This window comes from Buceros rhinoceros, unplaced genomic scaffold, assembly GCF_000710305.1.
Source record: "Buceros rhinoceros silvestris isolate BGI_N320 unplaced genomic scaffold, ASM71030v1 scaffold9475, whole genome shotgun sequence".
Classification (NCBI taxonomy): Eukaryota; Metazoa; Chordata; class Aves; order Bucerotiformes; family Bucerotidae; genus Buceros; species Buceros rhinoceros.
In genome coordinates this window covers 61,994-77,336 of record NW_010412279.1, presented here as the reverse complement: position 1 = coordinate 77,336, position 15,343 = coordinate 61,994, and the positions used below count along the sequence as shown (strand labels likewise).

The 15,343-nt window shown below is 43.7% G+C and overlaps 1 protein-coding gene across 1 annotated transcript in view; it reads left to right on the top strand.

Moving 5' to 3' along the window:
- FBLN2 (fibulin 2) overlaps positions 1-15,343 on the top strand; it is a 73,999-nt gene that overhangs the window by 28,941 nt on the left and 29,715 nt on the right. The window contains exon 2 of the mRNA XM_010136333.1: positions 12,514-12,625. Coding sequence (XP_010134635.1) covers positions 12,514-12,625 — 112 coding nt within the window. The remainder of the gene's footprint in view (positions 1-12,513; positions 12,626-15,343) is intronic.

Below are 15,343 nucleotides of genomic sequence, written 5' to 3'. Positions count from 1 at the left end.
TGTTGGGACAGGACAAGGGGTGATGGGTTAATCTAAAAGAGGACGATTCAGACCAGATATGAGGAAGAAATAGTTTACACTGAGGGTGCTGAGACCCTGGCCTGGGTTAACCAGAGAAGTGGCAGCAGCCCCATCCCTGGCACCATTCCAGGTCAGGTTGGCCCTTGGGGCTCTGAGGAACCTGCTCTGGTTGCAGATGTCCCTGCTCCCTGCAGGCGGTTGGACTGGATGGGCTTTGAAGGTCCCTTCTAATCCAAAGCATCCTATGATTCTATACAGACTCTAAGTTTCTTTCTTGTACGTCTCCCACGAGGTTTCTATCACCACGATGTGCTTTGTATGGATCCTGTTATCAACAGCCTCCATTAGAGAACTAAGTGTTCACCTGTCACCAGCTGACTTGAACCAGAAACCTGGATAAGAAATGGAACCATCCTGATACTTTGATCAATACTTTGATTCAATTAGAATCTAATTTTTAAACATGGGGCTCTAACACCACCTCTGTGGTCTGTTTTTCAATGACTTCTGTTCTCCATCATGTCCTCCCTTATCTAGCTTCTGTTTCTTCAGCCTCAACAGATGCTGTGTGAGAATGGATGTTGCTTTCCCAGTTGGTGGTTGAATATTAAAAAAAGAAAAAGAGAAGTGGGCTCTTATTTTCATACAAGTAATAAAACCTGTGGTTTTGGAAATGTATTGATGAAATGGTAAGTGAAGTTCTGCCTCAGTTTATATTTTCATGACTCTGTTTCAGATGACTCCTACAGTCAGTAACTGTAAAGAGCTGTTGTGGGAGAGATGAAGAGACTCCTCCACCCTTCATTAGAATTTTTTGCCTTATCCTAAATGCTCCAAAACACATTTAAATTGTGGAGTTGGAGTTTTTCACAAGACATCCCCTTTCCTCTGTCTTCATCTCTGGTTCCAAAGTAAAATATGTTCGGGAGTATAAATGCCTTTAAAATTGGCTGTGGGCTGTAGATTCCAAGTAGGGAGTGTAGCTAGAGTCCATCGAATTCCAGCTGAGGTTGAACTCGCACCTGTTTCAGGTGCTGCGTGTGGGATGATGGAGCCTGCGCAGTTCTCCTGAGGCTCAGAGTCCTCCTCCTCCAGCTGGTCAGCATCAGGAAGAGAAACCTCCTTCCTGGGAGGTTTTTTTTTTTCCAGCTAAGCTGGACCAGGGCTCAGGCATTCCAGTTGTGTCTCTGCTTGTTCCAAGTGGTGTAGATATAAGCGCTTGAGAAGGAGAAGTGTAGTGACTGTCTCTGCAGCTTATAAAAACCACAAAATGCTGAAATGGCTGAAGAAATAGTTTCTGTAGAGACAGATACAAGCTGTCAGCTAATGAAATGCTGATCTATTCTCAACGTCCTTATGATTATTTCATACTTGGTAGGAGACAGATGTTACTTGTTGAATGTTCCTTGTAGGAAACACTGTCATGCATGATCCTCCAGTGCCTCATACAGGACTTAAGTCGACAAGTCTAAGTTTCATCAATGCTGCTGGACTAAGGACTTCCTTAAATATAAACACATTCATAGTTATTCTACATATTCAGGGGCTTTGTGCTTTAATTTTTAGCAAAGGAGCAGACAGGGCCTTGTAGGCTTCCATGAGCACCAGTTCAAACACTAGTTTTAGGTGAAAACATCCACTTCTTTGATAGTTTACAGTAATTTGCAAATTTTGCCTTGTTTGAAGGTGACTTCAGTAACGGTGCTTGCAAGTATGCAATAGGATGCCATTAATCTTGATGATCACATACGAGCATGATGTGCTAATTTTAGTTAAGAACATGGTGTTGAAGCAAAATGTGAAATTTTGTGTGTGTGCTCTGAGGGGTGTAGATTTTTGACAGGAAGGAATTAGGGAATTAAACGCTTCGTGTCACTGTGTTTCTCTTGGTGTATTGTGGCCAAAGGCTTCAGTGGAGTAACAGTGAGCTGCACTATGGGAGACCAGGTAGTTTGAGTTGGAGGTAGAGTCTGCAGTGGAAATGAGCCACCCAATGCCTCCTGTGTGAAACCACAGTCACAGTATCAAACAAGGTGCTTCATTTAGAAGTTAAAACCACCATTTTCCTAATTTCTGCTCCAAATCATTAATGTCTTAGGGAATTGAAAAGCCTTGTTTCCAAACAGCTCTGGTTCTGATGCATACTGCCTGGCAAAAGAGAAATTTCCTGCCGCCTGGCTGCTAAATTCCCCTGAAACTCTCTAAACCTCATTATCAACCCATTGAAATGAGTATTTCCTCCTACATTTGAGAAGGATAAAAGGAAGTTTGTTTTGTTGCTGTTGACTCAACCGAATCCCACCGAATTTCCTTCACAATAACTGCTCTGGGAGTGGGTGTTTCCTGGAGGATCTAACCTCCTTGGGGCTAACGGATCAAGGCAGGACCATGGGCCAACGCCTCTTCCAGCCTGTCATTAATCCAGGTTATGCCCTGGGCCACAATCATTATTGCTGAAATTCTTGCACAAGCACTGTTTGCAGAGCTCCATAAAGAAAAGCCAAAGGAAATGAGAGAGCGCTCTTCAGAACGTCACAAAATAAACTATCTAATTTCTGATTGTAAACCTGACAAGGACTAGCAAGGAGTACCCAAATAAGGAAGACTGGAGCCCCGCAATAATTTTTCTGTTCACTTTAAGCATCCCTATGCACTAATCAGAAACTCAGTGAAACTGGGAGGTTTCCTTCCTCTGATGTTCAGAATTTTTTGGTCAACAATCCTCAGCCCTGTCCGAATGAAGCTGGAGGGCACATCCTTCACCTGGAAGAGATCTGTTGCCTGAGGCGTGTTACGGGTCACTGGCTGATGGTCTTGTGTATCTTACCTTTACTTTTAAGATCTCTCTGTGCTCTTCTCTTTTATTACCTTTTCAAGGTGTGTGAGTCTGTGTAGCTGGGGCTGCTCTTCCGTTAACATACTCTATTTAAATTTACTTTGGAAGTCGTATTGAGAAATGGAGCAGAGAAAAGGAGCTGACAGGAGCAGCTGGGGATGAGTCAGTGAGTAAATTTTCCCAGTTTGTTTCAGTAATGTTCTGAATAGAGATGAGCATTCAATTCACGGTGAATAACTTCTCTGATGAATTTTACTGGGTTTCTATTTTGCATGAATTGGTCATGAAGAGAAAGAAAATCTTGGCCCTTTTTTTCCCTCAAAATGACTCGAGTTTTTTCAGTGAACAGTTTCTGGATGGGCTCTCCTGGAGCACAGCTATGGGTGTGTATTTTTAGTCTGTGCTGCAGGCATTTGGGCTGGTTGAAGCAGATCAAGCACTGGTCACCTGCTTTGAGATTTTTTTTCAGTTACTGAAGTTGCAAAACTCAAATACCTAAAAGCTGACATCTGCAGCCTGCAAGACGAGTGAACTTTGGGGTTGGCTTCTTCTGACTGTTCATAACCAGCTCCCTCACGTGTGAGCTCTGCCAGCGGGCGTACAGCATCTAATCCTGGAATCTGTGCCCCAGCGAAGAAGATACCGTTTAGATACAAATGGACAACCTCCCTTTGGGACTTCAGAGAAAAGTATCATTTCTACTGGGATGGGTATGAGATGGAATTATGCCTTTATATGAGGTATATCTAATGTTGTTAAGCGATTAGACTCCAAAGTGCCACAGTAGCTTGGTTTGTCCTTGATCAGTCTGCCCAGTCCAAAAGAAAGACCTTTTTCACCACTGCTCTTGAAATTTGAAGCAGCAACGTGGCCTGATGGATGGCTGCTACTGCAGTGTGTGGGTCTGGGTGATTACGCAGTGGAACTAATGCATTTTTTTCTGTAGATAAACACGCAGAAGTAAGAGGAGCACATAAGATAATTTAAGGCCTTACACATGTCCATTTGCTTCTTTATGTTTGGTTTTTTTTTTCTTTTAAAGGAATGGCATTTCTGTAATTTAATTCCCATTACAACCTCAGCTCAGTCCGTAACTGGCTCAGAACATACTGGAAGTACATTGTGTTACTAAACACCTGGGTTGCAGCAGATTCTGTGATCCTGCCTGAATTTCCCAAGCACTTTGACACAGTCCCCGACTGCATCCCCTGATAAACACTCTTAATTTTAACTTTACAGTTGAAGAGGGCCAGTGGAGATGCTGTCTTGGAAGAAAAGAATCTAACTAGCCCCAAAACGGAGCATGCAAAGAGTGTGCTTTCCCCCAAGAAACAATTCCTTAGACAGGAATTACAAGGATAATCAGAACTAGGCTTTCCAAAGCCCCCATCTCTTTTGAAAGTTAATAGACAGTATAAATACACTCTGTGCAATATCTGGGGAAGAAACAATGAGGAGGAAAATCCAGCCAGGACTGTGCTGAAGGGCAAGAAACGTTATGCCTATTTTGAGTTATTATCACAGCTAATAGAAGGATGATTGTGTATGACCTGTTTCTCTTTAAACTCAGTGACAGATAGATCCAAATGAGCCAAATTTTTAAAAGGCAGGAAGAGAAATTGCTTAGGAATTTAGCTGGTGAAAATAGATAAAGGAATTTATTTAGTTGTGCCCCCATCCCCACCCCTTCTTTCAACCTGGAGCTAATAAAGGGTGCCGTCATGGAAACGTTGAAGACCAAACATAGTCTGAATTATCTGACCTCTGGCACAGGTAATACAAGTTTTGACTTACAAGGATTACCCAGTACTAAAGCCAGAGGGAATATAATGTTGCTTATTCATTCACACTTTGAACCAGACCTGCCAAACTCTCCTGGCCGAGGTTATGTTGATGTATGTCTCTATTGTAGAGTGCGTAGTAAAATGAGAACATTCAGTTTGTTTTATCCAGGTTTTCATCATGCCTTTGGGCAGACACAGCTCCCTATGTTTTGCCAAGCAAGCCAGCATAAGGAATTCATGAAAAAAAGAATAATGTAGGAAACAGAGTGTTTTCAGGTTGAAATGGAAAGCAGATGCCTCCCAAGGAGTGAAGGCAATAGAACAGGACCTCGTCTTGAATGAGCGAGTGGTGGGATGGATTTCTAAAAAGACACAGGTGACTTCAGAGGAAGTAGGAGAGCGTAGAAAAATGCTTTGCTGTATGAAGTTTAAAATGAAGGCAGGCTGTTAAAGGCATGATGGACTTTGCTTCCATTATTGTGGTGGTGGCGGCATGGCAAGTTGAGTCCAGTAGGAATGGAAGAAGGTGATGGAAAAGAGGAGAGAAGGATTACGTACTGGATTGAAGCCATGAGATGTGTGTTGAACTCTCAGCTCAGCCCATATTTCTCCTGCAAGCTGCTTTTCCTTTTGTTATTCCTGGTGAGAGGAGCCTCAAAGTCTAACGAGGGCACGTGGGTTAAAGCCCCTTACCCAGCAATGAGCTAACTGACAATTGGATCATGGAAACACTCAGGCACTACTCTCATTTCAGCAAGATTTAGAGTCAAATACTCTCTTGAACACTGAGGCACTTCAAGGAGCCTGCAGTAACCTGCACAGAATAAACCATATGCTAATTTATCTGGGAACAGGTCCTGAAGAAAGCTTCACCAGTCCTAATGACGTAAGTGATAGCTCAGTTTCAAGTGAAAGCAGCTGGCTTTGGGGCTGTGTTGTCACCCTCCCCTCTCTTTGCCAAGATAAATGTTCTTCCCCTCTTTACCTTTACTCATTAAAATGTCTTCCTAGCCATCTCAGATAAATCAAGGTAAGGACATGTTCCACTGCCCAGCCAAATGGTGAAATTCGATGAGGGAATTTAATAAAGCCTCTCAGACTATTGAGAAGAAATGACAACCTAGTAAGGTATAAATCTAGAGTACTTTTTAATTATTATTATTTATTAGAGCTTTAAATGATGAAGTGATTGGAGCAGAAAAAAGACCCACTGGAAACACGTATTTTTTCAGGATTTGAAGAACTCCATCAAAGTTAATTGTTGTTCCGTGAAGTCCTTCTTCATCGTTTGCCATAATATATGGGTTTATGTTCTCAGGCAGGTGTTTGATAAGGAGATTCTCCAGCGTGAGCAAATGCTTCTTGTGAAATCTATGTGCTGGAAAGGAAAGTCAGGCATATATATGACTATATATGTATTTTCAAGGTGCTTTGGGGGGATTTTTATACGGGAGTGAGAAACAAGTCATGAGCACTGGCTAGACAGGAAAAGCAGCACTCAGCTTTGGTGCCGCCTTTGACCCCCTGTGCTCATGGGGAGGTGGTGGAAACCACTTCTTTACTGCTCTATACCATGTCTATTCTTTTTCCACTCGTTTTTGGTGAGTGAGGGTGGTTGCAGCAGGTAAAAGCAACCTATGCTGCTGGATCAGCTTATACACCAAATTACAGCTTTCTTCTAAGGTGTGGGAAAGTGCTTGAGTACTCCGGTACCTCAGGAGTTAGCTGTCATGCTTTGCTACTTGGAAGGCCGTAATCCACCGTGGCTGTTGCTGGGGGCACTCATTACGTGCTCTCAGAGGCTGGTTCGTTGACCTGATGTGTTGCAGGCTGCTGGTGGCCTTCACGCAGGCAAGGCTGGACTGAGAAGCCGCTTCACGGAGTGCTGTGGGGTGGCTGATGAGTGCTGGCTCAGGACTTGGGCAGCTGGCGCAGCTGCTTTTTTCAAGATGACTTTCTAGCTTGCGAGTCACGGCTGTCAGCTTCCTCTATGGATGACAAGAAGATCCTTGAAATGAAGATGCGTCCTAATGGAGTGCCTTGTTTCTAGAAGGTGCCACATCAAAATTAATCTCAGCGCACAAACTCATTTCCTTGCAAGATCTTGTGTGTTCATTGGTTTTCAGTGTCACACCCCCCTCTCAAAGATTAAGTACTCTAGTTTGGGGGAAGATAAATGATTTTTCTCAGATACGAGAACTGAATAACATGTCCTAAGAACAAGAGCTCAGCTCAGTTCTGGAGGTATGAATATTGTCTCTTTCATATGTGAGTGCTGATCCAGCAATTAACAGCTTAAATTAAAGCCAGCAGTGAAGAGATGTGGCTGCCTGGGACTGACAACATCATGCTCCCCCTGAGATGCTCATGCTCCCGGTGATCTGTGTTTCAGCTGGACCCCGGTGCGCTGACTTTCCCTGGCTCACACATACTCTTTGGGAGTAGTACCAGGATTGAACTTTACCTATATCTTGGAACAAATGGCTATATCCAAGCTTCTGCACCACATTTGCCTATGTGTGTCCCTCTGGAGATAAAAGTTGTGATTTAAGACTCCTTAATGTGTCACAGCTCTTGTAATAATTTTAGTAGAAAGGAAAATAATTGTATATTCTAACTGAATGAAATTGTGATTCTTTTAAAGCTTACGGCCAAGATGCCAAGATTGAACCCATCACATACAACTCCTGGTGGAAGGCTTGGGTGGATTGTCTAGTCTACAGGTCACTGCTCGCTGCTTGCATCATGTTCTGCTTAGGTAAAAGAAACATTTGGAACAGGAGAATGGTGGATAAACCATGCTTAATAGCCAGTGAGCCAGTGCATTTGCCCAAAGAATTTGCACAACAGGAGTTAAGTCAATCGATGCAAATGCTCTGCAGAGCTGCAAAACTAAAGTGAGGATGGAGGTAACCCATGAAATCAGAGGTGTTAAACCTCTTCAGCATTTGGAGTGGAACTTCAGGTGAAGCTGAAATCAGTGACACTTTGCTGTTAAAAAAAGCCCTGGCAAGAAACTGAAATATTTTATCCCTTCCTGACCAGTCATCAAGCTGGCTGATGTTTTTTTCATTCCCAAAATATGGTTTGTGAACACTGGGGGGGGGGGGGGGGGGGGGATGGGGGGGGGGAGGAGGGGGGCTGAAAAACCCCAAAAGTAGGTTGTTCGAGCGTGGGGGGGGGGGGGGGGGTGTGATGGGGAAGGGAAGGAGGGTGTCTGAAAATCCCCTTTGTTTCCTTTGCTATTCTAACAAACTTATGGCTCACTGTGTGAGTGGGTGAAATAATTTAGGAGCCTTTAACTGTGAGTTTTCCTTAGTGTTATGTTTGAGCTTCAGCTAAACTTTTTAAAATACGCACACGCCCCCATACCAGATTTTTCTAGCTGAGGGGTGAAGTTGCTGTGAAGGAGCATGTAAAAGCTGTGTGGGTACCACGTGGCTATGGAAAACCTTGCTGTGACCTGGAGTCAGTGGGAGGCCATCCCACCATGAGTCAAGTTTGGACCAGGCTTTGAGACAACATGATGTTTTAAGGCACAGTCCAGGATGAGTTAAAATTCTCCAGGGAGGAAAGCATTCCACTAAATATTTGAATTAAATTCTACATGTCTCTAAAAGACAGTACACAAACTTTTGCGATTAGGCCAAAATGTACTTCAGTTCATATCTTCAGAGTGATGTAGAGCGATAATTGTAGGAGATAAGTTACTAAATTGAAAATAAGTGAGAAGACATGATGCTGGTTTATAGTACAGCCTGAAATAAATTACTTTTTTTTTTTTAGTGAAGAAATTCATAAATAGCAAATTATCTGTTAACAGGAGACTCTGTGACGTATCAAAGGTACACAGAGTATAACAAATATTCAGGATTATGGTGTTCTCAAATAAAGTGATGTTGTTTTCCATGAGAAGATGCAAATCTACTTCTAAATCTGCTAATATCGTGAAAGCCCCACATAAACAAAGTTCTGCTTGAATGTTTAAGTGTTTCAAAGTCTGTTTGACTTTTGAGCTTAAAGACCTCCATCCAGCATAGAAGCGAGTGATCTTCACTCTTGTGTGTGTATCTGCTTGTATATATTTGTTTGTGCTAATGTATAATCAAAATGTCATAAATCTGTGCTAAGAACTGAGTCCTATTATGAATTATTCGTTTTTCCTAATTCCTTGATTGAGATAAACTGCGATAGTTTGTTTGGTTATAACTGCATTCTAGATTTAATTATTCATAAGATCATAACAAAAGGCAATGTATTTTGTAAACACAACTGCTTAATAGTGTGGCTTTTCAGTACAACCTAATAGTGCGTCTCTAGTGAGGAGTGAGTGATTTGGTTTATTTGAATTATAAATCGTGGAGATCACTGTGCTATAGGTTAGTAAACCCCGCGCTAGTCTCATGTTTTAAATCTAGCAATGCTGTAGCAACAAACGTGTTTCAGCACTGGGTGAAATGAATGGAGTTTCCACCAAGGTTCTGAATTAAAACTGTGTTGAAAGGGTCCTGTGTGGCAAAGTTTCGTAATTACCTGGAACCAGGTGCATCTCCTGCCTAGTTTAACTGCACATACCACCCGTCTCGTGTCATGCAGCGACTCTGACACATCATATGGCTTCCAAGACTCGAGTATCTTTTTAACATCGTTAGTGTGCTGCATCAAATGTCAGGCTGCATAGACCAAAGTCCAGGCGCAGTTTGGTATGGTGCCGTGGGCCCTCTGCGTGAGCACGAATGTGGGAGGGTAGAAATGGTTTTGGTCTTCAAAACCCCTCTGCAGCTGGGCTGGGCTGCACAGGGTGAGGGTGCAGTGGCTTCCAGTCGTGGTTGGGTTGTCTCTCCCTGAAAGAAAACAAAATAAAATTACTAAAGTGTGAAGTGCATCCTCTTTTCTCACTCCTTGGGTTTTTTTCAACATGGAAACAAGCACTTGTAGAAATGAAGCTCTCTGTGCCACGACCTCATCCCCAGTCCTTGCTGTGTGATTTGTCCTTGCATGTGATTTTTCTGTGGTTCACTTGCCATGATGCCTCTCCCCTTCTCTTTGTAACTTATCGGAGTGGCACAACTGGAGATTGTGGGCACAGAAAGGGTGGGGTTCGTCCTGGAAGTCCAGCTCTCCCTCTCGGTGTCAGCTGCCCAAACTGCTGCTGCTCTTTTGGAGCTGCTGGTGATTGATGCACTATCGAAAGACGGAGATGGGCTGGGACAGTGCTGCAGTCAGGTGGCAGGTGGTGCAGGGTTCGGTGCTCCAGGCCACAGGGCTGCAGCTGCAACTGTGAGGAGCTGTGTGTGGTCACTTGCTGTGTGAGCAAGTGTGTGGTCACTTACTATCTCCTCCTTTCACCCATCTATCTAAGTTAGGGATGAAGAAGGTATTTTTTGACAGACTATAATCTCTTTTCAGTGAAAAATGTAATTAAAAAGTTGAATATTTTCACGGAGAAGCGTGGTTTGGAAATGCTTAATGCTCCCATCCACCTAGGAGTGTGGGCTCGGTGTTGGAAACCCGCAGAACCACTGCACAGCTGGAGCAGGGGGTGAAGCAGTAGCCCCTGGCGCTCCCCTCGCCTCCACAGGCAGCTCAGGCTGGGAGCTCATGTGTAGGAGGAGTGGGGCCGGTACTGCCTGTCCTTGGCACCAGGGCTTAATTGTATTGTTCGGCTATCCCCCGCTGTGCTGCGTCTGGCTGCGGAGTGGTCAGCCCTACTCAGCAGATCGAACCCAGGTCTGTCAGGGCACTGCTGTGGAGTGTGTGAAATTAACTCTACCAGGGGTTCCTTCCAAGAAGGAAATGGAGTTTGGAAATTTTTCTCTTGGTCAGTAATGGGACGTGTAGTCTTTCTCTCTCCCCCTCTTTTCCCTCCTGTTAGATACAGTTTCTTAACGTGGTTCTCAGATGAGCAGACACTTCATGACTGCAAGCACTATGTTTTGTATGTGTTTAATTTTTCTAGTTCCTTTTCATAAAGCAAGCCGTGCTGGTGATGAGCGCTTTCCAGCTTCCAACATGTAATACTGTTTCCTAACCGGAACAAGTATAAGGGAATAGTCTTGTGCTGAGAAGGTTTGTATTACTGTGTAAATGCTAGTATTTTTAACACTGAAGGTAGCGCTACACTTCCCTTAAACTTCTTACCCTCGGTGTCTAAGGATTGTCTCTACAAGACACTAGAGTTATTGTACTGTTGTTTGAAGCACAGAATAAATGCTGTACATCCAGGACAGCCGAAGTGTGCCGGTAACGTAGGCTGTCTCTGTTCCTTCTGAATTGTGCAGCATTTCTTTTTGTGCAGACATTTTGACTTGTAGCCATTTCTAATACTGTCTCACAGTTAAGTGCCACAGTTTTTTCAAAGAACAAATATTTTACTTGATGCCGTATACCCAAGGCAGACAAAAGAAAAGATTCTGTTAATTTTTTCATCCTGTTGGAGAAGCCGCCATCTAATGCTGCTGTGAACATGCAGATGGAGAAGATTCTCGGTTCAAATGGGATGGCACCTGAATGTGAATCCCTGACAGGTCAAAATTGTGCAAGGCCAGACCAGCAGATCACGTCCTTCTCCTTGTAGAGAAAGAGGTTCCCCCTTCCTGCTATAAGGAGAACTGATTCAGGAGGGATTTATCTAAAGACTGGCAGAGGGTTCTTGAAAACACGCTCTTCTGCAGTGTGGGCTGCTGAGTATTGGTCAAGGAGTGCTCAGGTGCAGAGCTACCCATGGTCCAGTGCATCCACACGTCTCCTACAACTCAACTTTGGGGTGGTTTTGTCTTGTTTCCTCTTAATGGTAACACCAAACCATGCCAGCGACTAGCCTGGAAATACAAATAAAATGCACAAAATGTTCTGTGTAACCATATAAATGGCTTTAAAAGGAGCAATTCTCATGAGCCAATGGAGAGAGCAGGTGCTGCTCCATCTCACCAGCTGACTTGCATTGGCTTTTGTTGGAGGCCGGTGGGCTGACATACCATTTTTATGCAGTGTATTGACATGTATATCAGTACTGCGAAGTCACAGCCCCCGAGCATTTGAAATGCATCTCATCTCTCTCTAAAAGGCACCTCTTGATCATTTTCTTACCTGATACCTGTGTAATTGTTGCCAAAGCAGACACTTCTGCTGCGGACCAATGAGCTGGGGAGGGGGAGCCCCCGTGTCCTTTGTGGGCTGGAGCTCATCCACTGTGTGAGCAGTCGCAGGTAACATCTTGATGCTGGATGCTCCTGGCACCCCAGCATCAGTTGATTGGTTTACGCTAGCGTTTATTTGGTGTTTGCACCATGGTAGCATGGCAATTTCCCATCATGAAGTAAACTTCTGTATGGACTCCAAAAAAGTCCTGTTTCTGCCAGCTCTGATGCGACCCGAGTCTGTTCGGTACAGTGGGCATGGAGGACATTACCAGTTTAAGTCATGTTTCACTGTAATGTGAAGATTTACATCTGAAGTGGAAATCCACAAGGCAAAGTGTAAAAACTAGTGCAACATTCTACGTGTCCGTGAATCAATGTGCATTAAGTGGCCAAGTGTGATTGTTCGGGGTTTTTTTTGTTGTTGTTCAGAGATGTCGAAGGTAGAGTTGTCTTCAAACCAGTTATGGTTTTTTATTGTACTTAAAACTATAATTTGCTTCTGCTGTTCCTCCCTGAAGGACATTACAAGAGGATCAATTATGTTGAGATACTGCAGGTGTCAGTTGCCTCTTTTTTTTTTTTTTGATTGTCACCAAGTGAAATGTTGAAAGAAAATTAAAAAGAAAGAAAAGGCTGAAATATGGTTATTTTAAAGATCTTCTAAATGAAATAAACAGAACTAAACCCAATCCATTCCATACTAAAAGTTGTGGGTGTGTGTTTTATACAGGTTCCACAAAAGAGTTGATTGAGAGCTGCTGTGGAGCTGGACAACAGTGGGCTATAGACAACGGAGAGTGCACGGAAATCCCTGTAAGCGGAACAGATGGTGATATTTGCAGGTACGTAAGGCAAACCCCAGCGGTTAGATGAACATAGAGAGCAGCCCTTTGAAAGAAATCAACTGATGGTGCAATTACTGGGATGTCTGGGAGACTGGGAACTGTTTCACTTGTAGAAATTCTTGGTAGGCTGGCAGTGTGTCACGGCAAATTAGAAAGAAGGATTTCCTCCTCCCTTTCCCCAAAATCTAATCTAAACAAAAGCCTTTTAAGGTTTCTTTTCCTCTCACGTGAGCAGAGCACAAGTTTGTGCTTCTCAGTTTTATGTGTGTCTGTGGCATTGCAGATAAACAGAAGGACCAGCTTTGTCTTGCATTTGGCAAGTGCTAAAAGCGTCAATTATCCGCATCATTACATGATGTCTTCATTGCCCGGTATGAATGGCTGCTGGTTCTGCTGTCTGTGTTCAGCTGGAGGGAGAACCGTACGCCTTGATAATGCTGCTGCTATCAGGAGCATCTGGTCTGAGTGAGGGTGCCAGATTCAAGGACGGGTGTGCAGTAACATGGACCGCATATTACGTGAGCTGCAATTCATCCATCCCACCCTCCTTCTCCCTAGTCTGAAACAGGCTTCAGGAAGGATGAAAATTGCTCCCACTGGGATGTGGCATGAATAACTGACACACCAACTGTCTGTGGAGGAAAGACAGATTAAAAAATTCCAGCCAAGGCCTAAGCAAGTGCAAATCTGATACGTGACTGAGCTGCACCTGCCCAGCTGAGGCTGCGTTTGGATGAAAAAGCCAGATCCAAATGCTTCAGTCCCTGTGAATCTGCTGGGACTTCAAAGAGCAAGAGATCAGGAGTTCAGTTATTTTGTGTTCAAGATTTTGGTGGTGTCACTGTTTTGTTGACTTAAAACCAGCTGTAAACATCCTGTGTAAAGAAAAGATTTCATGTAAAAAAGTGTTCCAGTCCCTGGCCTCGGAACCTTGAGAGCAGAGACAAAAACCTCCTGCTCCCGCTGGCAGATGTGCTGGTGCGCAGAGCTGCTTAGAAGTAGGAGGTAGCTACTAATGGTAAAAAATTAGTGACTGTTCTGCCAGGGGAGGTGTCCGTAAATACTTGGGGTTTACAGGCGCCCTTCACTGTGCTGAAGGATTCTGCCTTCAGCCGAGGTGAACGAGTGACGCCTCCCCGCCGGCTGCGAGGCTGTGGATGGTTTGTGTAGAGGTCACACATTGAGGTGGTGTTGTTTCCAAGTGCCATTTGGGGATTTTCAAGTGGTAAAACCTTAAATGTAAAAGCTACTTGTTGATGTATCTTGATGTCTCTGGACATTCATATACCAACCTGGCCTCACTCTGTGTAGAGACCAACCATGCTAACTGCAGGATGGGAACTGGGGCTGCCTGCACGAGATCACCTAGAGTAACTAGTAAATACCTTTATTGAAAATGGAGCAAGCCTTAGCTAGTCTGTTGATATCTGGATGTAAAAATCCTCCCAGAGCTTGTAGCACTGGCTGTGTCGGAAATCGGAAAACAAAGCACGTGGAGGTGATAACCCCCTTCCCGTAATCAGACTCAACCCCCCTGCTTCCTGCTTACACTTCTCTTATGCTGTCCACCATAAAAACAGGAACGTAAAGCTCACACAGCAGGCCGTTGGTATCGGGAAAGTGGCCAAGTGGCTGTTTTCTACTGGAGTAAGAGATATCCCTTATCTTTTTTTTTTACCCCCTCAACTGAGGCATTAGGATGAAAGCTGTGAATTGGGAATACACGCTTCTCAGAAGAGAAATGGTTTTGGTTTTGGACAACTGCATTTTGTTGCAGTGCTAATGGTATTTGACTAACGAAAGTTGTTTTCTTGCAGATATTTCTGTTAAGGAGAATTGCTTTGCTACGAGGCACTGGCTGTTAAAACTCATCAACCTCCCATTCATCGTGACCCATAAGGCAGTGTGCTTTAGGACAGTGCATCAGCAAAAGATAGTTAGATATCAAGGTTATTCTTGGGAAAAGAAAATCTTTGCTTAATTTCTTCATGCCAGCAAATCTGTTCAGAAGATAAATTTGCCCTTATTCATAACATAATATATTATTTCATCTGAGTTTTAACATGTTCACCTGTGTCACACATGCCCAATCTACAGGTCACGTACTCAACACCCTCAGTAGAATTCTTGTGATCTGCAGGTCTCACACTTCACCCTTCCCCATCCCAGGGGCCCTTCCCTGTCCTGGGACCAGACACGCACCCCTCCTGGGACCAGTCCTCCTGCGTGGACTGAGAGACAGGGTCATGGAGGGAAGTCAAGGGGACTGTGTGATTTTTGTCTGCCCATTTGTACATGAATGAAAGATGCACATACCTCTTTGAAGGGGTGGGTGAGAGGAAGCCACTATAGACTTTAAAATAGTAGGGAAGAGTATTTTATTATTTCAATGAACATCTGTTAAATTTCATTTAGGAATTTGCCGTTTAGTTTTTTCATCTTTTTCATCTAAACCTTCAGTGAATCTTGTTAAAGTGTTTGATTTGAAGAGCCATAGAGAGGAAAAGGATGTTCCCAAAGAACTTCATATACAGCGATCAAGTCACCCATAAACTTCTCTTTAATAACCAAAGCAAGAAGGAAGCTTTAAATTCTGGGTTACAATCTGTGGGGCTCTAAAGGAGAGTTTATGTGATGTGATGCTTTCCTTAAGTTCTTTCCGGAGCTTCCGTCCTCTGGTTGGTGCAGAAGTGTGTACAGGTGCGCTTCCCTTTC